This window comes from Podarcis cretensis, assembly GCF_951804945.1.
Source record: "Podarcis cretensis genome assembly, chromosome: 2".
Taxonomy (NCBI): Eukaryota; Metazoa; Chordata; class Lepidosauria; order Squamata; family Lacertidae; genus Podarcis; species Podarcis cretensis.
This window is the reverse complement of record NC_137171.1, coordinates 36,987,003-37,013,193: the sequence shown is the minus strand read 5'-3', so window position 1 is coordinate 37,013,193 and position 26,191 is coordinate 36,987,003. Positions and strand designations below refer to the sequence as shown.

Below are 26,191 nucleotides of genomic sequence, written 5' to 3'. Positions count from 1 at the left end.
CCCATTAAGCTAGCTTTTCCTTGGGGCATCATTGTCAAGGTTAAGGTCAGGTGGAAGCAGCAAATCTGCCTATGCAGAACCCTTGGGAAATCAACTTGGAGGTGCAAATGTGACAGTATCTCTACTACCCTTTTCATGGCACGGACATAACACAGGGCACAGGAACTTTCAGTCTTCATGATACTTTGGGGGCTTCTTCATCTTGGAAAGCTTCCAGATATATTCCCTGTGTTTTATTTCTACCGGCTTTGAGAATGGTGTGTCAATAAATTCTATTCTAGACAAACGATTCAGGCCATTGGTTCAACCTGCAATCCAAGCCGAGGGTGTATGGTGTGTGTGTGTGTTAGGACACTTGAAAAACAATCATGTGAATCGGTCAAGTGGTCATGGGAATAAGTGACAGCTCAGAAAACGATTTGCTACTTTCAGAGCAAAGAACGTAACAAGTACTCGGGGTTTATCTGTGCTGAATTAAGTATGGACAGATTAAGGAACCTCAAACGATGCCTTTTCTTTTTCATATGTGCTCATTCCTGGTGAGGCAGAACCCATGGACAAGTTGGGAAGATGTAGATCTGGAAGCAGTCTGGGGCAGAGTGGAAGGACAGGCAGGGAAGAAACAGGTGGGGAACCAATCCTGGGTCATGACTCCATGAACAAGTGGTATTGGAGACAGGACTTTCAGTACCCTGGACAGTAGACAAATTGTTCAAAATGTAGAACTCGGAAGACCTTCTCCATGAGGAAAGCTGAAAAATGTGGAACCTTTTAAAGCAGGGGGAGATAACTAAGGGGGGGCATTGTAAAAGTTAATAAAATTCTGCATGTTTTGGGAGGAAGTAGCTATTGATAATGTTTCTTCTTCTCTCATAACATTAGTACTCAGAGCCATTCAATGAAGTTTATGGCCAGGACGTGCAAAAGGAAGAACCTTTTCACACAATGCACAATTAGCTTATGGGATTCACTGAGTAAAATAGCTTTAAAGGGCGGTGGGAAAGATATCCCTATTAGCAGATATTGGCCATGATAGCAAGCTAGCAAACAAACAAACAAACAAACACCCCTTCCATATTTGCAAGTTATCTCTGAATACAAATCATTGGAGAGAGAGCGCAAAACAGGTTATCTGTTTGTTAAATTTATATCTCACTTTTCCACCAAGTGATGCTGAAAGCAGCTAACGTAAAAAAAAGAAGAAGTAAAATATAGTGTTGTAGTCTAGAAAAGCTGGAGGGCATCGGGCAAGGGAAAGTTGGATGCCATGGACTTCTAGCCTTACTCAGGAAGGGTCTGCTATTCTATCTGAGCACCCACTGTCATCACACACCTCTCCATGGCAAATCACTGTCAAATGTTGATACCACTTACGAAACATTGTCATGAACTGCTTTGGGTTCAGATTCCAATAGCCCCAGTTTGTCCGGTACCCATGCAGTGTGGCATATTCCTCATGGTTGTATGCAGGCTCAGTCCCAAAAGTGTCAATCACTCGAACACGGCATCTGTGCAAGGGAAACGAACAAAAGCCATGCCGGTTATGTCCTGCATAGGAGCAACACAAAAATATGAGCTAGTGATACATTATCCTAGAGCCATTGTGCCATGCCCAGTTTTGGTGGAGGTCCTCATTTTCTGGCTTCTTCTTTAACTGGAAATGTTAAGGAAACTACAAAACTGATGCTCCCCGGAGAGGCTCAGCAAAACCTCTTGTGTCTCTGTCAAGCTGTCACAACTACTGGTGACCTCTCCTTTCCCAAAGGAAGAAGACAGGAATGGTAGGTTGGTAAACTGGGAGGGGAGGAAGACTTACACATAACCCACTCCTCTCCCTCCGATGAGCATCTTCTGTGAATAATGAAGCTGAGTGCTGGCAGGAAAAAGGTCTCAAAAAGGGACTTTAAAATGAGGTGATGTGAGTTTGCTCATTTGTTATTTAGTCATTTAGTCCAGTGTTTCCCAACCTTGTGCCTCCAGCTGTTTTTGGACTACAATTCCCATCATCCCTTGCCACTGGTCTTGCTAGTCAGGGATGATGGGAGTTGTAGTTCAAAAACAGCTGGAGGCACAAGGTTGGGAAACACTGATTTAGTCATGTCCGACTCTTCGTGACCCCATGGACCAGAGCATGCCAGGCACTCCTGTCTTCCACTGCCTCCCACAGTTTGGTCAAACTCATGCTGGTAGCTTCGAAAACACTGTCCAGCCATCTTGTCCTCTGTCATCCCCTTCTCCTTGTTCCCTCAATCTTTCCCAACATCAGGGTCTTTTCCAGGGAGTCTTCTCTTCTCATGAGGTGGCCAAAGTATTGGAGCCTCAGCTTCAGGATCTGTCCTTCCAGTGAGCACTCAGGGCTCATGGGACTCTCAAGAGTCTCCTCCAGGCCCATAATTCAAAAGCATCAATTCTTCGGCGATCAGCCTTCTTTATGGTCCAGCTCTCACTTCCATACATCACTACTGGGAAAACCATAGCTTTAACTATATGGACCTTTGTTGGCAAGGTGATGTCTCTGCTTTTTAAGATGCTGTCTAGGTTTGTCATTGCTTTTCTCCCAAGAAGCAGGTGTCTTTTAATGAGTTTCCTCATGCCTAGTTACAATACATATTTTTATTATCACCAAAACCCACTTTCTCAAATATATAAGGAGCCTGCAACACATAATTTACCAGCATGAGTTGCATAGCCAATAATATCACTTAATGATGGATAGCATCATATTTCTCTGAAGAAGAAAGATAGATCTAGATTGAAAGAAGAAGAAGAAATGAAAGGGGTGGATATGGTCAGCAGTGAGACAGGGAGAAGAGTGAAGCAGAAGGTAAGACAGGGGTGGAGGTGGGCAATGAGGTCTTGAGGCAACAGCTCCCTAAAATGAAACAAAGATGCAACACAAACAAATCGTCTTGGTGACAAATGTTTGGGTATCACAGGAGTCAATTACCAAAATCCTCATTCTGTTAAATCTGAAGAGGCTTGATGTATTCAAGTTTGAATATATGAGACTTGTATTCAAAATTGATTTCACATCTGGTTTTGCAAGAGCTCACCCCTCTCTTTCTGTTGACATGACTCCCCTGACCCCCACATCCTAGCCACCCTGAAACTGGCTTATGGCACTGATAAAAAGAGAAAGGGGAAGAGAAGTCAAAAAACACAGCAAGTAGAAAGCAAGCACAGGAATAACAACTCCTCTCTTCCAACCAAGCTGAATGCAGAGAGAAAATTGATTTACAATAGAGGCAATAACACCGCCTGTCATTTTCCTCCCTCATAAAATTGTGCAGGATAACAGGAGGGATTGGAGAAAGAGTAATGAATACTTGGGCTACCAGTGCTAAATTAAATCACAAAATTTTGCTAGCTGCTGATCTGGCAAGAGTCTTTGAGCTGAACTTTTTAAAACCTCAAGAGGAGGGACAAAATGGGCAGAGGTGTCCCAAGTTGATCCATTCACCTGCCTGCCTCTTTCTCTCTCCTAGCGATGCTTGCAGAACACACCTCCAGAGTGCCGATATATTATTTATCCTTGCTCTCACTCACAGGTCCATAACCCCCCCAGGGTCTCTGTGTTCTCCATGGAAAGTGATACTATTATTATTTCATTTAAGAGAGTGGTATGAAGGATTGCTCTTTCACCTTTGCAAACACATCCCAGCATGTAACAATGGCAGCTGTGAAGCAGCATGGAAGCCATTCACCGGGCAATTTACCAGCTCTCAGAGACATGGAGATAAACTGGGCCAAGGGAAAGTCTAAAACTTGTGTTGTGGAAATTTACTTTTGGAAGCTTTAAGGATAAGGAAAGGCTAAAAGTTCAAGAGAATTCCAGGTTCAATTCTGTTCAGTCTCTGGAATAATCGTGTGTGGTTAAATTCTTGGAAAATAATGCAATGCATTTTGATCTTTTGAAATGGCAGACAAAAAACAAGCTCTTAAGAAGAAAACCATTTAAATAAAATCATTATCATATAAAGCAAAAGTTTGTTAAGTACTAAATACAGCTGTGGTTTCAAAAGAATAGAGAAGAATGGAAACAATATTAAAAAGGGCACCGATGGAGAGGTCCTTCCTAACATTATTTTTCAGTTTTTAAAATACATATAACAATCAATGACCTTATACCCCACCACCAAGAAATATAAACCATGCATATACAATGTAAATAATAGTCAAACATTCAATTTGTAAATAGTTTAGACTTGATTTTAGCCAAGAGAGGTATTGAGAAAAATTATTACTTTAGGGCTGACATACATCCGGATTTCAAAGGCGGAAGTGACATCTGGGGGAATTTCCAAAAATACAAAAAACATATTTCTTTGGCATTTTTGTAAAAAAGAAGGAAAGCTCAATAACTTTCAGGGGGGTTGTTGTTTTTACTTTTTGAAATATGGCAACCCTCGCTACTTGCCCATAAAAAAAGATACAAGACGTGGACATAAAAGGCCACCAAGTTCTTCTTACCTGTATTTCTTAAAGGAGAGGCCCATGTGCTGCTTCATCTGCTGTAGCCCATGGTAGTCTGTGTAAATGAGGTCAAAGGGCAAAGGGACTGTCAAGGGACAATTACCCCGGCCAGGAGGCACTCCTAAGTTACTGGAAAGAGCAAGAAAGAGAGGTGAAAAGGGAGGGAAGGACATCAATATAGCAGAGGTGGGGAGGACGACAAATGTGGCCCTCCAGCCCTTTCTTACTGGCCCTTTAGACTCTCCCCAAGCCTAATAATAATAATAATAATAATAATAATAATAATAATAATAATATAAAAATAAAAAAATAGAAAATAAAAAATTATTATTTATACCCCGCCCATCTGGCTGGGCTTCCCCAGCCACTCTGGGCTGCTTCCAACAAAATATTAAAATACAGTAATGCATCAAACATTAAAAGCTTCCCTAAACAGGGCTGCCTTCAGATGTCTTCTAAAAGTCTGATAGTTGTTCTTCTCTTTGACATCTGGTGGGAGGGCGTTCCACAGGGCAGGTGCCACTACCCTCTTCCCCAGCCATACTATCTCTCCCAGATAGAATTTACATTCACTGAGTCCAAAAACATCTCTGGAGGGTCACAGGTTCACCACCTCTGGTGCAGAGGACCTACAGAGGGGCTAGTGAAACTCTAAGCTGACCATAAATTTATATGGGCCTAGCATCATGGGCCAAGCCTTCTCTAGCACAGGCCTCTCATGATGAATGGTGAGGGAGTCCTCTACCTAAAGATGCCTACCTTTCCCCAGGGACAGTTCCCATACTCTCAGGTGAATGCTTGTAGCAGTCAGCGGGGAAAGAGGGAAGGTGCTGCTGTGTGGATGAGCCCTCAGAGTTACAGTTTCAGTGGGCCATGCAAGTCACCTCAACTTCTGGAGGTAGTTCTTAGTGGTTGTAGTTGCAGCTCCAGGTTGGCCACAGATGGCCACAGCACAAAGCTTGTGGGCTGCAGTTTCAAAAGCTGGTAGATTTGAGGAATCACTGTGGCTGCAGGAACGGATTGGGGGGGGGTCGCAAAGGTGCCTCACAAGGCTTGGAAGTTGAAGGACCCATCAGTCCCCACTTTCTACTGCTTCCTGCCATTGGCTCCTCCTCCTCCTCATTTCATACCACTTTCCCCACCTTACTCTCTTGCCTTGCATCACTACCTGCTCCTTCTTGCTCATCCTGAAACAACTTACAGTGGTACCTCAGGTTACAGATGCTTCAGGTTACAGACTCCGCTAACCCAGAAATAGTACCTCCGGTTAAGAACTTTGCTTCAGGATGAGGACATAAATCATGCTCCAGCAGCGCAGCAGCAGCGGGAGGCCCCATTAGCTAAAGTGGTACCTCAGGTTAAGAGCACTTTCAGGTTAAGAATGGACCTCTGGGACGAATTAAGTTCTTAACCAGATGTACCACTGTATTAGCACCTCCAACCTTGGCAAGGCTCACCTCTTTGCTCTGCCTCTTTTCTTCAGCTGCATGCACACCATACATTTAGAGTCCATGGCTCCCCCCCCCCCAAATAACCCTGGGAAATGTAGTTTACCTCTCACTGAGCTGTAATTATGCTTCATTTTTTTAAATTATTTTGTTACAGTTTTTCCTGTTCTGTATTGTATTTTGGTGTGTGTGTGTGTTGGCTTTGTGAGCTGCCCATGGAACTCTTTGTTATGGGGTAGCTTATGTAACAAACAAAAACAAACAAACCAATAAGCGGATATGTCGGAAGGCCTCACATCTGGCATTAGCTGAGGGACATGCAGTCAAGCGTTCCACCAGTTCAAACCATTCTGCTGATACTAAGAAACACTTAGAAGAAACTAATGAAGGACCATGCTACATTCCAAGCAAGGAAAAACAAGGATTTTCAATTTAAGGTGATTTAGCTGGGGATAAGTGTGTGAAGCTGCTTCATTGCTCTTGTCAAAAAGAATATAAGCTTCAGCGCCATGTAGAACAGAAAAAAAAGCTGGCAGTGGCTAGGATGGGCTGTGGTTTTATCACTTGTAATTTAAGTTCATTTTTATGGGCAATTTTACGCTAAGTGGCTGGCCGGGAAGATGACATGAATAGAAAGTCTCTTGTGCCTGACAGCCACCTTAAAAAAAAAAACCCACACCACATAAATAAAGTGAAGCAATGCAGAAGGGCTCAGCAGCCCATTATGGAGTAGCAGGTCAGCTTGCTAGAGATTTTCTGACGCTTTGTGAGCATCTCAGCGGTAAAGAATTAAAGTGCAAAATCAAAGAGGAAAGGGAGATTCTATGGATTCTTAGAATATGGACATCAGCTTACAGCAGCTTTTAACACATTTGAGGGGCAAGGGGAGAGATCTGCATTTGCATATGGAGGCTGACTATTTCCACTTGCCTTATCCCATCCTTCAGCCCTAGGAGCCCCTATAATGAAACTGCCCCAAAGAACTATCCATTTGAAAAGAGGAAAATTTCACTTGTCTCTGTGGCTCCCAACATGACCATTTGGCCTTTGGTAAGAGGAAGCTGTGGGGACGCAGGTGGCGCTGTGGGTTAAAGCCTCAGCGTCTAGGACTTGCCGATCGAAAGGTCGGCGGTTCGAATCCCTGCGGCGGGGTGCGCTCCCGCTGCTCGGTCCCAGCGCCTGCCAAGCTAGCAGTTCGAAAGCACCTCCGGGTGCAAGTAGATAAATAGGGACCGCTTACCAGCGGGAAGGTAAACGGCGTTTCCGTGTGTGGCTCTGGCTCGCCAGATGCAGCTTTGTCACGCTGGCCACGTGACCCGGAAGTGTCTCCGGACAGCGCTGGCCCCTGGCCTCTTAAGTGAGATGGGCGCACAACCCCAGAGTCTGTCAAGACTGGCCCGTACGGGCAGGGGTACCTTTACCTTTACCTTTAAGAGGAAGCTGTCCCTTTATAAAGAAAGAAAAGGATGATATCCTCTTGATATTGGATTTTTTTTTAAGGGTGTGCACTATCCAAAGTGGTAGTTCCGTGTGGCAGTACAACATAGCAGCCATTTTATCTATCATAGATGGGAAAACTCAATGTTCAAGAAAGAGGAATATGCAGATGACAAGGAATACATGTGACTATTGACTTGGTCAGCAGGAATATAGGAGAAAGGCACACTGGTGAAGGTTGTTCTCGTGGTGGTGTTTTCATTTGTTTATTTGAATTTTGAAGGATCATAGTGTTCCCTTTGAACTGGTACAATAGGCCTTTGGGGATTTTAAAATAATGACTCATCAGGGGAATGCTTTCTCATAACTTCATTGAATTACCCACAACAGCTGCTACCAGATCAGCCAGGAAGAAAGTGAGCTATGCCCGGGGTTGGGGCGGCGAGTGGTTACACATCTCCACATCAGAAGGAAGAGGTCAAGATGGGCCCCTTCCTTCCTTGAAATTTAAAATGCTTTAGCCTTTTAACTGGTACAATAGGCCTTCGGGGATTTTAAAATAATGACTCATCAGCGGAATGCTTTCTCATAACTTCATTGAATTACCCACAAGCCTAGTTCACTTGGTTCACTGTAAGACAGCACTAGGGGGGCTGACCCCCAGTCAGTCAACTTGGCAAATCAGTAGGGCTATAGCAGGATGGACAAATCAGTTGTGGGGCAGAAGCAGAGGGTCAGGAACATAGGAAGCTGTCTTATACTGAATCATTGTTGCTCCACCTAGTTCAGTATTGTAAACCCTGGTTGGCTCTTCAGGGTTCCCTCTCAGTCATACATGGAGATGCAGAGATTGAGCCAAGGACCTTCTGCATGCAAAGCAGATGCTCTGCCACTGAGCTACAGTGCTTCCCCCAAAGTACAAAAGGCTTCCCTCCAAGATCTTCTACAGGTAACCTCTCCTGTCGTTGTATGTAGAAGTTAACTACTTCTGCCCTTATGGACACACTGGGAACTTACTTAGGTATGTAGGAATCTGTATTATACCCTGTCAGACCATTGCTCCATCTTGCTCAGTACTGTCTGCACTGAACAGCAGCAGTTCTCCTTGGTTTTAGACAGGAGTCTTTCCCAGCCCAACCTGGAGATGCTGGGAATTGAACCAGGGACCTTCTGAGTGAAAAGCAGACACTCTACTACTGAGCTATGGGCATTCCCCAAGGATTGTCTATTGACTCAGTCAACAAACCTGAGGTCATTTGACTTTGGATGGAGTTAGCACAGGGAGGCAGCAGCTAAGTTGGGTGTGTTGCATAAAACTGACAGCAGGGTCTCCTCACAGACATGAATGTCATCTATACATTTTACAGGCACCGAGTTCTACTGCCTGCAGATAGTACACTTTTGTTACAAAGTTTTTCCATTCATTCTTATTCTCTGGGGGGGAAAGCCCTATTGGGCCACAGTAGATACAATTCAAGATTACACAGCGGAGGGTGGGAAGGTTAGCTCTGTCAAGGAGAAGTGCAATAACATTTATCTCTGTGTTTCCAGGAGTGCAAGGGTAATTGGCCGGCAGCTCCATGACCTACTAGGCAATGAAATCTCAGCCACTGAGGGTTTTGCAAGACACAGTGGACAGCTAAAAGTGGGAATCACAGAAGGTTGGCTGAGTTGCATTTCATCTTCTCAACGTTGAAGAAAAGCTACAATCTTATACCTGCCTCAACACAAGGAAGTTGTGATGTGCAGTCAGTGGAATGGATGCTAGCATGTGTTATGGGATGAGGAAAATGAGAGTGAAATTTATTGTCAGCTTTGTGGTAAATTTGCCCCCATTTCTTATTTATTCCAACACCTGAAACTTGGTATGGTACTGTGGATATGAATATGTGATAATTCTTCCTGAATTTGAGTCATGAGCTTGTTAGGTAAAGGTAAAGGACCCCTGGATGGTTCAGTCCAGTCAAAAGCGACTATGGTGTGCAGTGCTCATCTTGCTTTCAGGCAGAGGGAGCTGGTGTTTGTGCACAGACAGCTTTCCAGGTCATGTGGCCAGCATAACTAAACCGCTTCTGGTGCAATGGAACACTGTAATGGAAGCCAGAACACACAGGAACTCCATTTACCTTCCTGCCGCAGCGGCACCTATTTATCTGCTTGTGCTGGTGTGCTTTTGAAACTGCTAGGTTGGCAGAAGCTGGGACAGAGCAACGGGAGCTCACCCTGTCACAAGTATTCAAACTGCCAACCTTCTGATCGGGAAGCCCAAGAAGCTCAGTGTTTAGACCACAGTGCCACTTGCTCCCTTGTTAGGTAGCATTTGGCAAGTCACCATCCCTCATAGCATTAGTTTATTTCCTTCCAAACATGACAGATGTGGCTACCATCTTGATGACAACAGGTGTATCCTTCCTTCAAACTGATCTCCCTCCCTTGCTTTCTGCCGCACACACAGTCAAACACATACACAGGAATGAGCGGGAATGTACACAAGAGAAAACATAGAATAATAGGCCCTTATGAATGTTGTGCACCATTATGAACTGTTGACTTCAATTATAGAAAAGACACACAAAGGAGCAAGAAAAATTATGAGCAGCTTCTTTTCTCCTTAATAAAATGTGATTCTCATTGTGACCTACTTTACAAGCTTACTGTGAGAATGAATCAGCTGAAACTTGTAAAGGACTTTGCAAATTGAAAGTACTATAATAGAGGAGTTAATGGGATGCCCCACTGATTTTTTGGACTACAAACTTCCATCAGCCCCAGCCAGCATGACCAATGAGCAGGAATGATGGGAGTTGTAGTCTAATAACAACTGAAAAACACCACACTGGCTGCTCTTGTACTAGATGAATGAATTGATGATAGCCTGATTGTAAAATGGGTGTTCATTTGAAAATTAATCTGCTTTCCGGATTTTAATTGGCCCAGTGTCATAGTTTGTGTGGCAGAATTCACACAAATATTATGCGCTTCCATTTATATCACACAAATTACTCAAGAAAAATAAAGGTACAGGCTTCAGATAGATCTTCTGTAACCTAATGGTGAACACCAATTATAGTCTGCCATCATTAGGCATAATTTTTCATAAAAGTAAAGCCCAAGCTCATCAGCTGGTGCAAATATGTGTACCAGTTCTATGTATTCGATGGAGTTATATTGAACTGGGAAATCTAGCCCTGTGGCTAGATTTCTAGAGAAAGAAAAAATTGCACTAAATTGCCAAGCAAGCTAGCTAGTGCAATGGGACTTTCCCCTTTATCCATGCTCACCCCAATCCACTCTGGAAGGGCAGAAGAACCCCTAGAACAATGAAAATGGGGAGGAGAGGGGGATGGTTCCATCTGCTAAGCAGAAATGCTTGCACAGACCGAATGATCAGTAGAGAGGGTTGCTGGATTCTTCCCTCTGAATTCACTATCAGTCTCCATTTATCTTTCACTTTAGCTAATATGTTTTAACTTTAGCCCTGATCTCAATTCAGCCTGCACCTTCAAGTTCCTTTTCTACAATTCCTCCTTATTTAAACATTCTCTATTCAAGCTTTCATCATCTGCCAGTTAAGTCAACTAATTTTCTACTAAACCCAATTTCACTCATGGTTGGAATGAAATCTTGGTAATTTTTCCTCATGCCATGTACTATTAATGGCGCTTGAAATTATGCAAATAAAATTGAACACAAATGCTTTCTTCGCTGAAAGCTTAACAGATTTGTTTAGGGGGGGAAATGATCTTTGCATCCAGGGCCAGTCGCTTCTGAAATCTTAATCTTAAAAGAAGAAGAAGAGGAGGAATTGACTAGTGAAATCTGCTTTTGATTGAATTTCCATGAATCCCTTTTTGCCGCCGACACTACAAACCTCTTATGAGGATATCATTAATTAAGATTGCTCTGGAAAGCAGTATAACAAAGCAGACGAGCAGACAAGAGTCTGCAAAATGAGACCAGCTTGCGTTTATTAAATAAGAAATAACATGAGTGATGGCTGACATTGTTTCCTCTTTAATTAAGCCAGTTAAAGGCATCATGTTCACCTATGCAGGAAAGCTTTGCTGGGTTGTTTTTGGACATCTGTCTTGAACAGCTGCACGTATCCCAGAATAAATCTGCAGCAGGCTTTTCTCCTGCTATTCCTCCCTTACAGGTAATTTAATCAACCAAGGGAGACATTTTGAAGCTGATACGATGGATTCAGATTACAGTGGGCTATCTTCACATCCCATTGACCTATTTTCAAATTAACCTGAGTTTTATTTCCAAGTTATTGCTCCCCAAGTTGAGACATCCAGCACAAAATTGATCTCGGCAAACCTCTGCTTCCTTACAGAGGACAGGACCAATATACTAACGTCAGCATTAATTGCATTCCTGCTGCTAGCCCTTCTTAACTGTAAATCAATGGCAACAGTGGACGGTTCGGCAAGAAAGGACTTTGTACATCATAGAGTGCCTGTTTGTTTGTTTTTAATTGGGGCAAGTCTTAGTTTTCCCATGATAGTTGGGGCACATCTCCCAATTTCATATCCTCTAGCTTTCTGTTTTTTTCCTCCATTGTTTTTTCCTTAATCATACTGATTTCTTCTTAGAGGCCATTCATCTAATCATATCCATCACTGTTTACTATATTCCTCATGGTTTTCTGGGTTTCCTAAGGGATGGACAGTGCAACCCTAAACACTGACAAGAGAGAGTGGAAGGGGAAGTCCATGAAATCTAATCACTACTTTCTTTCTTTCTTTTTTTTTTGGGGGGGGGAGCTAGTGCTAGTCCCTACAGAGAAATATTGCGTGAACTGGCCATTGGTGTAGAACATCTTTATACATCTGTGTGGTGGGCGAGATGGGGATGCAGTTGCTCCTCCACCCTGCAAAGAGGGCAGCTACAAAAATTCTGGTCAGAACTAGAGTTATATTTATCATTTGTTCCTGTGAAGTGCAGAAGTGGGCAAACCATCCATTGGGATTGCTCACCTGAGTAATGGGAGAAGAATTATACTGATTGTGCAGGTCATGGTGGTTCGTATGTCAATCGCAATGAAGTCTGCAGATTTAAGGGGATCTATCTTCCCTGGGAAGCATGTTTAAAAAAAGCTTGACACTTTGTGCAATCTAGCATATTCCGAAATTGCTGTCTGTGAACCTTGGAGATAAGTCATTTCTGGCAAAGATGGATAATGTTACTGCATCCCAAGTGTAGAATGAAATCCACCAGAGAGGGGTGGGGGTGGGAAGTGAAAGCAGTTCTTCAGTGTGACAGTGGAATTTTAATCAAAGAGCTTCCACCTCAACTGCCTTCAGTGCATGCTTGATTCACTCCAACGTCTGCTTGGCTACTGTGCTTCTACTCCCCCCCCCCCCCGTGTGGACCCATTTAGGCTGTGCACAGGTGTCAAGTGATGACTAATGACAGAACAGGATGCTCTCTGCATACAAGCTCACACAACTGCCTGTTTTAAATACAAGGCAATTATATAATGAGGATCTTTACAGGTATTCTCCCCCCCCCCCCGACACATTTCAAAGCACCCAGTTAAGAAGTCTTCATTTGGAACAAATATATTTCATGAAAAAGGAAAAATTAGCAGCTCGTTGATTCCTCCTTGTTTATGCACCTTCTTTTCTTAGAGAATCAAACCCAAAAGGGCAAAAGCCCTTCCCTTTCAGAATTTACAATGGCATAAAGCTGTTTATCTGCGTCCCTCATGCAAAAGCAGTCAATAAATCTAATCAGCTATGTGTTTCTGAGAAAAAGAGTTGTCTCTTTAATTAAACGTAACAGGTTTTATAAGTGTTCTAACTGGCAATGAATGGATTTAAGCAGGCGTCTTTACATTTTGGAAATATACCACAGATCCTGTTACCATGGGTTCCAAACAATAGACAGCTGTCCCTACCAGGGGGAGAAACAGGAGGAACCTGCTATATATAGATAAAAGACTCTTGCAAGCTACTGCAGGGCCCTTTTATGGGAAACAACACTACCAACTGTTCACATCTAGGGTTAAACTAGATGTGACCATGGCAGATAACTTGCTCTTTTCCGATGTCTCCCTCATTCACCTGTAAGGTGGCCACGTGGACAGGATCCTTCCTTAACAGAAAATGAACACATAAAAGAGGGGTGCTGATCATTTCCTTTCCCTTTCCTCTCATCTCCTCCCCTCAAAACTTTACTCCAGGCAATTTACTCCCTTTCCAGCTCATGCCTGATATCCGAGATGGGAAGGGAGGGAAGGAAGGACTGAGGTGTGGTGAAGTGGGGGCTGGTTCAATGGTCTTCTCCCACATGCTGCTTTGACACACCATTTTACACTTGAACAGGGCAGACGCGTTAATGACAGCCCTGCCACTTCTAATATGAGTCCTTGGGGCAAGCTATAATTGATACTAAATGTGCCTTTGAATCCTGTGCTTGATTTTGTCCTTCTCTGGTTCTTTTAGTAAAAGCAGCCACAGTGGCTGATTCAGCCACTAATATTCAGGGATTAAGATCCCCCCCCCCCAGTGCTAATTACAATAGAAAGCACTGCTAGTGGGGAGGAAGGAGTATTTTCAGCAAGGGAAATGGCAAGTGGAAAGGGTTAATCTTCCTTCTGCCCCGTGTCAAAGCTCTGACCAAGAATGAGCCCTCCACAAGTGCTCTTAACCTTTTGTTTGATTGGTTTTTAAAGAGGAGAATCTCAAGCACAGGATTCAAAGAAATGTTTAAAATCATGTCTAATGTGATTTTAGTGCAACAGAACAGCTGTTCAGCACCAACAGTTTTTGGACAGCTCCTCAGCTTGTCAGAGAGGAATGTTTTTCCAAGCCTTCAAAAACCTGATTGAGATGCTCCTCTCTAAACTTAGACACACCCCTTCCCCACACGGGACTATGCTTGTGCAAAACTGAAGGAGAGAGCGACTCACTCATCTGGGGACAGGGGAGAAGATGCTGCCTCTCCCTGCATTGAACTGCAGGCTTGAGCAAACTGTACCCATAAATCCTCATACCATTCTGAAGGAAGGCAATATTGCTAGGGCTAAATCCCGTTTTGCCTCTTTTTCCATTTCTTTCACAAATGTTTTACCAAGCAAAGGAGAAAAGGCAAGAAGGAATCTTTGAGTTGCCAGTCTGTCTTTGCAGCACCTTTTAAAAGTTCATTAAAATGTATACACTACTTGTAAGAAGAAACCTTCAAATTGGTTTACAAAAAACAAACAAAGAAAGAAATTTATAAATAAAAACAATTAAGAAAGTTATTTAAAACATTCAAAAATAGTTTAAAACAACAATAAACTATAAACAGATTCAAACATATGTCAACCTTCTACATATCTGAGCAGGCTCATGGCGACCGGCATGCATGCACATTTATCCTGAGCTTCTCATACCTTTGTTTCATTAATTAAATTTGTACATTGCTTCCTACTTAAAACATTCCGAGGCAATTTACCCTAGACAAGCATTTCAAACCATCCAGGTCCTAGAGCTAATACTATTAAATCTGAACAATAAACGCTTCCACAAAACTGAGGATCGAGACTAGAGTCAAAAACCTAAGGGTACCATCACAGACTCATTGGACTGCAATGGCAGGAAGGGACCAGCATTTCAGCTCATCTTATACCTCCTGTGGCAGAGGAATACAGCCTACGATCATCCAAATTTTACTCTGTCACCAGCGAAGAACAAAGGAATTGCAGCATACTGCGCTCAAGGGGCTCAATGGCAGGAAATCTGTTTCATAATGCGAACACAAGCAGTTTAAAAACATTCAGCAGAAAGGAAAGAAACAAGGACAATGGACTATGTACCATTTAAGGCTAAGCCTTGGAGCCTGAGCAAGCAATAACTTATATTTGAGCACAGCAGTTGCTATTTTCTGTCTGGGCTATAGTGTTTTATTTTCTATGTAGCATTTATTTCTGCTATACATTTTTAAAAGAAGAAAAAAAAAAAGGCACGGTTTATGCCTTTGTGCATTCTTCAGTAGCACAAATGAACCCGATTCCTGTTTAATAACCTCGAAAACAATGAGATAATTCACAAGCACAACCCTCCATATATATATATATATATATATATATATATATATAGCAGTACCTGGCATGCTGACATGGAGAAAACATGCAGGTGAGTCACAGGTCTAGTCAGCAATAAATCCCAGGATTATGGTAGCAGGCAATAATATTCTGGCTCATATGCTGGTGAAAACCAACCTGGGTCATACCCAGATACCTCCAGGTAGTGACACAAAGGAACATCAGCAGCCAACTGTAAATCACACTCCAATGATATACAAAGAATACAGTGCATCTTGTCCTCCCCGCTCTCTTGAACAAGCACCTCACATTTTCTCGACCTCTTTATTTCTCTGCCACTTACCAACTTAACAATTGATCAGCTCTATTACAAAGTGCAAAGCAAATAGATTTGTCTGTACATAATAAGCAGGCTAGAAGCAATTGCATTTAGAGGGAAATTTGAGGCCTGAGCATTTGCTGTTAATAAAGCTATGTAAATTTCCACCATTAAGAAGCTGGCTATTAAAGAGGGGGGGTGGGGAGAGAAAGAGAGACTGGAATGTGGTCCTTTGATAATATCTCCATTAAAAGAAATCAGGTATAATTATACCATCAACAGATCTTGGTGTCTTATATCTTTCTGGAAAATGCACCGCTTTTCATCTGTGCCTATAGGGAAGTCTTAATTTATCGAGAGACACAACACTGACAGTAACAATAATATTCTACTTTCTCTCTGTTTTGCCTTTTCTTCAAGTTACTTAAGGCTCACTTACATTTGAAGTCCTCCCCCTCCCTCCCACTGGTATAGGGCCTGCTACCCAGGGTGCCTGCAGATTGCATTGCTCTGGGATCTGTCAATCATTGCTCTTCCACTGTAAGCAACATAGAGAATTGCAGCTGACCTCCCGCACTTCGGAAGGTTCTAACATTTTTATGTGTGTGCATTCTGCTGTGTTCTGTCCACAGCAGTGAGCATGACATGACAGCATGTGTGGGCATAAAAGAAAGCATTCACTCAAATATGTCCATTTTGAAGTCCATTTCTATCACTTTTTAAAATCTTTTTTTCCCCACCAAAGTGCTTTTTAATATTTCAGCACTTCTGTGCAGTTAAAAACAAAATGAAAAAGAAACACACTTTTAAAAAAATAAATAAAAATGGCATTGACTAAAAAAGGCAGCATGCTAGTTAAGTTCAGTTTTAAAATTTACTCTGTGACAAAAGAAAGGCAAATGAAAAGACTGGTTTAAAAAATTCATGGCTAAAATGAAAGGTAATTGTATCAAGTTGTATAGCCTACCTTCATATGGTAGGCAAACCTGTCCAATATTATCACTGAACACATCAAAACCATGGCTCTTTAACAGAGAGAAGAGTAGCACTACGGTGATCTACAGCTGTGGAAATTGAGTTTGGCACCACTGCGTAAACTCACGGCTTGGAGCCTGATCAGCAGCTCCAGTGGGTGGGTGGGTAGGAATCAGCAAGAGATGCGAGAGAGCATCAGTGGGCAATGTGTCAAGGCCCACTCCTGTTAAGCACCATCCCTGTTTGAGTTAGTGTTCTGCCCTTTTCATATTTTAATAGGGGTTTTTTTGTATACTGAGAAAAGGGAAAACAAAGGAGGTCTATGACCTGATGATGATGACACCACACAGGTTCTCCGTACAAAGCAAGCGACTAAAGCACAACTATTCCAAAGTATATGCTTTGTGTGAAATAGCCCTCACTCTCTGATCCACATTAAAGATTGAATGTTCTGCACAATAAAATATGAAGAAAGCCTCCTCACATTGGAATCCATAGAGACTACACACCTGAGCTATGCTTCTAGCCTCCTTAAGCCACAGAGATGCTGCTTGAAAGACTGTTTTCTAAGCCTTTCCACAATCATTCCCAACTAGAACCCAACTTTATGAAACTTGCAAGGCACAGGCACGCACACATCCATATCTTTACATTCTATACAAATATAACAAAGGAAATGTAACATTTTCATCCATTTCTGCGCGAAATGGGCAATGATCACAAGAATTGCTTCCAAGATTGTGCCCGAAACAAAATTCTGACCTTAGAAAAATAGATTTAGGTATTACATTTCCTGCATTTTAAAATATCTTAAGCAGCAGGGCTTCTCTTAGGTTCTTATGAAACACTGTCAAGCCCATTATCCAAACCTTGTTTATACAATCCCCTTTCTTATCTGAATCTGCTACACTCATCACAGGTGTTGATGCCTGTGATTCCCTATAAGGATGGCCTGTCTTTTTTCAGAAAAGATAAATGGTCCAAAGGGGTACCATTGTTTGTATTCTGCCCTTCCTCCATGGAATTCAGAGGGGCATACATGGAGATCATCACATTTTATCCTCACAAAAACTCTGTGAGGTGTGTTGCGCTTAGGGCTGTGTCATTTCCTCCTGTACTATATTCCTTTATTGTTTCAGAAGCTCCTTCTGTGTGGTGCATTTCACTCTCTTTAATATAATTCCAACATAGAGAATTTCTATAATTAATTCTGGAATTGGAAGATATTAGCTGCAGTTTTCAGTTGTTCTTGTTCCACTGTATCCTTTGTAATACCATGCATGCATGCATGTGACTGTATATACATGATAAAATGATGCCCCCAAAAGCCAGCGATCTTGATGTGATTTTTAATTCTCTCCCCCTGCAGTGTTATACTGAAGAGTTGGGGTCTCCTGTGCAGTGGTAAACGCCACACACAGAGAATCTGGCTACAACTTCTTATATTCTTAAATCAGATGGTGAGGATTTCAGAATGATCTCTAGTTAGGCTGGGAAAGTGTCATCCGGTGAACTTCATGGCTAGGCAGGGATTTTTTTAAAATGGCCCTAAATCCAACAAACTACCCAGGAAACCGCATGACTCTAAATGAATTTCAATACTTGTCCTAACACTGTTACTTTCTTCGCACCACACACAAGAGCAAGCTGGTGTAAGAGTAGGTTAAAGGGAAACATGGGGACAAACTTAGCATCCATATTGGTGACAGGAAAAACTCTGGGGGGAGAATGGGGTTGACTCTGGAACATGCATATGTGCCCATTGGATCACAGCTAGTCATTGGGCATAATGTAGGTGCTCTAATGTATGTGCCTTTGCTGTTTTTCACAAGCAGTGCACAAGATGGCTTGTTTTGTGTGAATGATCCTGGTGCAGGTACATCCCGTATATTATGGGATGTGATTTAAAATTCAGAGCCTCGACGCCTTTTTTGCTTTGTGGGGAGAAAAACAAACCATGGAAATAAAAAGCTTTCATCTGCCAGAAGTAATTAAAATGCCTCACTTTGAAAGTTTGGTGCTTTCTTGCATATGAGCCACTCATTTCTGTAGCATAATGAACCAAAGAAGCACAGACAAATACACACATCCTCTATAATTGCACAGGGCCCACACAAAAGAAGGACAGTCAAAGGTTTGCTGTGCAGTTATTTTACTAAGTCTCAGCAGACTGTGGCTTTTCTTGTTGACCTCTAGATGCATGGAATAGAACTGCATTGTTGTGACTGTGCTGAAGAACAACCTTTTCTAGCTCGCCCCAGTTGAAAGGAAGAATTCTTATGCTTAGAATAAAAGGGGGGATGTAGATTCTATGTGGGCACTTATCAAACCTCTCCTCTCATTTGAACCAATTTCTGCTTTTCTTCTGCCAGTGTTACTAGAAATATTTGTTCAAGAGTGTTGGGAGTATGGGGCAGAGCACTTTGGAAGCGCAAAGCAGGGAGTTAAAGGGCACATGATCTTCTGTCACTCTAAAAGGAAAGCTACTGTTAACAGGAATATACAGACTCAGGGTTTGCCAACTCATTATTGTCCATTGACTGGCAGTGACTCTCCTGGGTTTCAGGCTGGATTCTTTCCCAACCCTACCTAGAGATTTCAGGGAATGAAGCTGGGACTTCACCAGATACGCTATCACTGAGCAATGTTTCTTCCCTGAAATTCTGAGTGCAATTGTTCCCTCAACAGTGTCAGGAGATCATGCTGAAAAGGCAGAGGTTCACTTTTCATTGTCTCCCACACTTCCCACAACAAACTTGAGAAGTTATAAAAATTCTAGTTGTCATTTTCTATCTGACCAGTTTGCACATGCGAGCTATGAAGTTGCCATCATCAAAGGAGGATTGTTCCATTTATTTATTAAATTTACCATATATCCCACCCTTCCTCCGAAAGTATGGTGGAGAAACTTGGCAGAGCCCAAATTGTTTGCATCTCCATTCCAGTGGGATTGAGTTTTTGTCCTCTACTGCACAACACACAACCAGCGACATCCATTTCCAACTGGGAACTCTCCACACTCAGCACAAAAGTTAGCAGCAAAGGAGTCTTGTCTGGACCCTAACTGATTCAGCTTGACACTTGCACTCTCTTTCCCGGGAGCTGCAAATTGCTGCTGATGTTACAACAATTCCTTTGCATGGTTTGCACCAGATAATCATGTACATTTCACCTCTTGGCTGTCAGGATGCATAAAACTGTAGCTAGCAAATTCACTAAGAAATGCAAGGGAATTGTGTGTGTGTGTGTGTGTGTGTGTGATAAAACAGTTAAAAACAGGCATCTAGTTTAAACTACAGGAGTCAAGGTGGGAGCCAGACGTTTTGTCCTCACATCATCACCAACTGAGATCAGGGCTCCTGTATTCTTCCAGGCAGACATAAGAAAGAAATGCATAAGGCCTGACAGCTGCAACTCTATGATATCTGCATTAAAGGGATGCTACAGTCAAGCTAGGTTTTTGCATGCTCTGACCAAAAATGGTTGGGCAAATTAAAACAATTATGCAAATGTGTTTAAGCTGCAGTATTGAGCTTGTGGTGAAAGTGGTGGGGTGAATTAAACAAAAGAATTAGCTTGAGTTTTGGAGAGTACACAACCTGTGTCCCTCCAGATGTGTCCCTCCAGATGTTGTTGTATCCCAACTCCCCAAACAGGCTTTGAGTGTAGCACAGTTCATCTCCTCAAATTCATGTTGAGAATGAGAACAGGGAAATGGGTCAGGTAGCCAAGAATGCAGTTTTGGGGGGAACAACCATGGAACCACAGAACAACACAGGATCAAATCACCATACCCAGAGCAAAGAGTTCCAGAAGCTACAGTGCTCCTTTATTTGCCTATAGCACTGCCTCAAGGTTCATTGGTGACAATAATTAAATACATAAACGGCCTTAAGTGCTACTAGGATTTTCTGAGTAATCTCTTCTTCTAAAGTCTTTGTTAGCTCCATAACCAGCTACCCTCCACCCTACTAACTGTTCTGTAGCTGCAATATACAGCAAGAAGCTGAGATGATTTGCAGGGAATGCACCACAAAGTGCTACAAAGCAATAAAAATGTGCTTGTTTCACTGAATCGAAGGCCCTTCCCCTGCCCTTTAAAATGTTACAAAAGGAGACGCTTCATGGATTTGTGCTGTGTTACAAAACAGGAGCATGCTGCAGTAACTTAAAAGAGGAGCAGAAGAAATTATGCTTTTTCAGATCCTCTGCTGGTAGGAAACCACTTGCAGCAGTAGAGTGTACTGTCTGTTAGGCATGTGATTGGAAGGGGAAATTGCTAGAGAATGGGAAGAGGATCCTCTACTGGTTACAAAGAGAGCTGATGGTGCAGGAGATCTGAGTGCCCAACAAACATCAGAAACCAGTGCTGGAATGCAGAAGCCAAATCTCCTACTGTTCTGAGCGTAAGAAAGGGCTTGAACTGTGTGAAAAAGCAGCCACTGCACATTTGCTAAACTGAAACCCCAATATGAGCTTGGCATAGACACAGGGGTTTAATTGTGCCCTTTATGTCCCTTAATCCTCTTCCCCCTCATAACAACCAAACATGTGTTCTTACATCATTACACTATGTATTTCCCCATTCCCAGCTCCACATTGCTGGCTGTGACCATAACAATGTCAGAATTAGGGGTGGGTGAGTCTGTCCATTTTGGTTTTTCTGTTTCTCTTTTTTTCTAGTTTTAAATTCAGTTTTCTACATTTCTACATCATTCTGAAGGGTTTTTGTTTTTTTAAGAAGTCCACATGAAAATTCATCCACCATTTACTGAATTTTTTTTCCAATGTGCACATTTTCACACACAATTTTGCCTAATATACACGTTTTGCAAACAATTTCTCCTAATGTAGTGCATTTTTTGTATGCTATTCTCAGAAATATATGGCTCTTTCATGCACCGTTTACTCTAATATATTCCTTTTTGGAAACCCAGCCAGATGGGCGGGGTACAAATAATAAATTATTATTTTTATTATTCCGGAGAACTGCATTGAAAATTCAGAGCAGTGCAAATTTGGATGTCTAGGGTTTGCTTGTTGCGCCAGGCGGTGCATATTAGGGAAGTTCACCTTCAAATGTGAGCTGAACCACATTTCCTCACCACCCCCTAGTCAGAACCTAAAGCTGGGTACAAATACTTGAAATACTCTATCTGTGGTCAGAGAAATTGGGGCATAGTGGTGGCAGTGAAAATTCATTTCACTGAATTTCTCCAGGAGAGAAGAAACGCTCCAAGGGGTTTAGGGGGCTGGGGCTCACCATGAACAGCATAGGTGCCAACTCCCTGGAGCCCTGGGTGTCCAAGCACACACAAAATTCCCCATGAAGGGACTGGGCACCCACAAATTTTGGTGCCAGGGCCATGCACGTCGCATGGCACCAACAGCCCCAGGCACCCATGGTCATGGGGCCACGTTTGCCCTCCTGATGAACAGTGGTAGTAGCACAGCCCTTCTTTCCTTTTCTCTCTATGGCTTTTCTGCTATGGCAGCTACAAGCGGTGGCAGCGACGGCAACTGTGTTGGCAGCGTGGCCCCTATCTTCAAAATATGGTGGAGAATGTTCAGCAGAAAAATGTGTAAAGTGGCATTATTTTTCAGATGTGTGTGCATATGTGAAAAAAGAGGAAAGTCTCAGAAATTTTCACAGAGAAATTCCATCTCAGTATTAGTCATACCAGGCCTTCTAGTTGGGGGACAGGGAGCCATCTCTTGCAACATTCAACTGTGCTTCTTGTAACATTTACCAGGAAGCTAAGCACTCATTTTAAAAATTGTATTTTTGCGACAGCTAGGGCTGATAAGGGAGCATGCCATTCTGACTGAATCAACGGATGTTAAATACTAATCAGCCTATCCCTGCTGTGATGTTGTTTGCGCTTTCTTGTTCTTAACCCCCACCAGCTGCAATCCCCACTAGTTAGGCTAATTGCTTTCTGCAACTCAGTTTGAGCTGTAAGTAGGGCTGAGTTGGAATGAGGAGGGTAATATCCGCTCATACCTTCAGCACTGATGAGAAGTGCCCCACTATTGCAACAAGTTATATTTTTTTTTTGGGGGGGGGGTTGCTGCTGCTGGAGGAGAGAATCACTGTGAAAGGGAAAAACATGGCAGCCTATTAAGAAAGCATTGCCCTGAATAGGCTTCATTTGTCCTCATGTTTCTGATTGGCTAGGATCATTGATGAGGTCAGTCCAAGAACCATTGCCTCCTCATGCTAAGCAGGAATGCTGCGTTTTTACTTCCATTATGGAATAATTCTATGAAGGAGAAAGGGTTCCTCAACTAAGGGGTAAAGCGGAGCAGCAGCAGTTTGTGAAAAACCAGAGACCAAAAACAAACATGAAAAGGCCAAACATTTTCAGTGACTTAGGGTCTGTTTTGCATCAAGGGCCCCACAACTTGTGACTTTTTGACTTTTGACCTCCACATTGAAATGGGTGGAATTTTGGCACAACCCTAGGTATAAGCAGAGACAATTTTTCCAGTTTGAGGACCACATTCCAGAAATGGAGACAACTTTTCCAGTTTGAGGACCACATTCCCTTCTGAGAAATCTTCCAGGAGGGGAGGCACATGTCAGTACGGCAAAAGGGGACAGAGCAAGGAGTGTGAATTTACCTATGTACAGTAGGCTGGTTTCTACACCACAGATTTCTTTCCTCCATCCAGGCAAGCAAAGGGGATTATTAGAGCTCAAGGGGACAGTCTAGTCAGACATAAACACTCAAGGAGGGTTTGAAGCATGGCCAGTGAGGGGCATGGCTGGGGGACAGTACATGCAGCCCCCAAGCCAGAGGTTCCCCACTGCTGTAATCTAAGCATTGTGATCACAATGAGCAAGAGCCAAAGACATGCTTCAAAACAAATGTCACTGTTCAGCTTCTATTTCATCCACAAACCCACCTCTGGAGCTCCTTCAAAGAAACTGTGATTTTCAGGCTATGGCCCAGAATGAAAAGGACTGCCAAAATATCTGCCCATTGGACCATCTCCCCCAGGGGGCCTCCCTTTAAGACGCGAGGGCTGAAAACATCTCCTGATTCTTCTGTCAAGAAGCCAATGTGGATCAAAATCTAATGAAGGAGGGAGGGAGAGGAAGAGAGAGAGAGCATGATATCAGTGCTGGGTGTACAAGGGAGAAGCAAATATACAGAGCACATAGCAAGGTAAACTCTCAGGGTGAATCCAACTATCACATCCCATCAACACAAGGACGTCCACTTGTGCAACAAAACTTTCCCCACCTCCCCCTGCAATCTGAGCTAAGTTTCCTCTAACACTCCAGAACAGATTTGGGGAAGAGCAGGGAGGTCCCATTGTGGAAGTGGAGTCCGTATAATAATTTATAATAATAATTTATTATTTATACCCAACCCATCTGGCTGGGTTTCCCCAGCCACTCTGGGAGGCTCCCAACCGAATGTTAAAAACACAATACAGCATTAAACATTAAAAACTTCCCTAAACAGGGCTGCCTTCAGATGTCTTTTAAAAGTAAGATAGTTGCTTATGTCCTTGACATCTGATGGGAGGGCGTTCCACAGGGCAGGCACCATTACCGAGAAGGCCCTCTGCCTGGTTCCCTGTAACCTCTCTTCTCACAGTGAGGGAACTGCCAGAAGGCCCTCAGCGCTGGACCTCAGTGTTCGGGCTGAATGATGGGGGTGGAGATGCTCCTTCAGGTATACAGAACCGAGGCCATTTAGGGCCTTAAAGGTCAGCACCAACACTTTGAATTGTGCTCGGAAATGTACTGGGAGCCAATGCAGGTCTCTCAGGACCAGTGTTATATGGTCTTTGTACTGATGGGACGCTTCAGCTGGATACAGCCCTCAGTCTTGCTGTGAGTCCACCATACCCACATATAACAAGTTGGTTCACAAGTAGCAGATTAAATTTTGTACCTGTTTCTGATCTCTCTTTTTGTCTTCTAGCTTCTGCTCCAGTTTATGTGAAGCCCTCAGCCACTGCGTGGCCAAATGCCGAATCCTTTTCTTCATGAAGATCAAAGACTCTTTGCCACTGCCAATCAACTCCAGGAGGTAGGAGAGGTCTCTCTGAAAAGACGCCTAGGGAAACAACAACAGACTCTTCCTGTTAGTGCAAGGTCCAGAGTGACCCTTGTAATGGCTGTCTGAGCAAGGAGATTCTACGGTGCATGTAGGTTACATGGGCAAAGTATGTTTCCTTTCTCTTCTCCATTTGAACAGGGCTGAAGACAGAGCCGTAGCTAGGTGATCTTGTGCCCCTGGCAGAACCTTCCAGATTGTGCCCCCTACCCACGGGCAAATTAGTTCTTCTTTCCACCTCTCCTACAACCCCCTCTCCACCCATTCAATTCACCCTCTATTTAAAACCTTTTCTTATGGGGAAATAATCGATATTTTTATTTATAGATATATTTATGGACATATTTTAGCTGATTTTGCACCTCCCCCTCTCGCCTGTGCCCTGGTGGGGGCCCACCTCACCCCCCCCCTAGTTACGGCCCTGGCTGAAGATGCCTTATGATTGGAGCGAACAAATTCAGTCACCAAGGGGCAGCCAATATGTTCAGTGCCATCTTGAAAATTAACTATGATATAAAAGGTAAAGGTACCCCTGCCCGTATGGGGCAGTCGTGTCTGACTCTAGGGTTGTGCACCCATCTCACTTAAGAGGCCGGGGGCCAGCGCTGTCCAGAGACACTTCTGGGTCACGTGGCCAGCGTGACGAAGCTGCTCTGGCGAGCCAGCACCAGCGCAGCACACGGAAACGCTGTTTACCTTCCCGCTATAAAGCGGTACCTATTTATCTACTTGCACTTAAGGGTGCTTTCGAACTGCTAGGTGGGCAGGAGCTGGGACCGAAAGACGGGAGCTCACCCCGCCGTGGGGATTCGAACCGCCGACCATGCGATCGGCAAGCCCTAGGCACTGAGGTTTTACCCACAGCGCCACCCGTGTCCCCAACTATGATATAGGGACAGCTAATTTGCTGATTAAAGTAAATCAGTTTTGATGTGCAACTAAATGCTATAGTGCAGAGTGCTTCTATTCGTAGTTCCACCCACCCACCCACCCACCCACCCACCCACCCACCCATAACTCTTCTCCAAGATACCCCACTCAATTTCCTCTCCCCTGTGCATGTTGGGGAAGGAAGTGATGGAAGAATTTCCAGGGTGGATAGAACGGGCTTATGCACTGTTTTCATGGGGTACCATTTTGCTAGGTATACTTGTTGCTTGAAGAGTTGACCACAGCCTTGTCCCCATACCCACTCCCCACTTCCTGCCCATCAGGCAGATGGAAGAGACTCTTGGGACAAACTACTGCTGCCACTCAAGGATGTGAACACCCCACCCACTAGCACTAACACCTTACTGGGGGCAGTATGGCAGGGAGGAAAGAGGCAATGTTGTACCAGGTTACAGAACAGACTGAGGGATCATTACCCATGCTTTCCTTATTTCTCCTCAGCTCAGACAGGAGCACCCTAGCATGAGTGCGAGACCAT

General features: G+C 43.4%; 1 protein-coding gene across 1 annotated transcript in view; it reads right to left on the bottom strand.

The window, feature by feature from the left end:
• The window catches only part of MGAT5B (alpha-1,6-mannosylglycoprotein 6-beta-N-acetylglucosaminyltransferase B), a 174,201-nt gene that overhangs the window by 36,785 nt on the left and 111,225 nt on the right, over positions 1-26,191 (bottom strand). Inside the window, exons 7-10 of the mRNA XM_079965995.1 lie at positions 24,598-24,762; positions 23,597-23,766; positions 4,471-4,602; positions 1,375-1,508 (exon numbers count right to left, since the gene is read on the bottom strand). Of these exons, the coding sequence (XP_079822121.1) occupies positions 1,375-1,508; positions 4,471-4,602; positions 23,597-23,766; positions 24,598-24,762 (601 nt within the window). The remainder of the gene's footprint in view (positions 1-1,374; positions 1,509-4,470; positions 4,603-23,596; positions 23,767-24,597; positions 24,763-26,191) is intronic.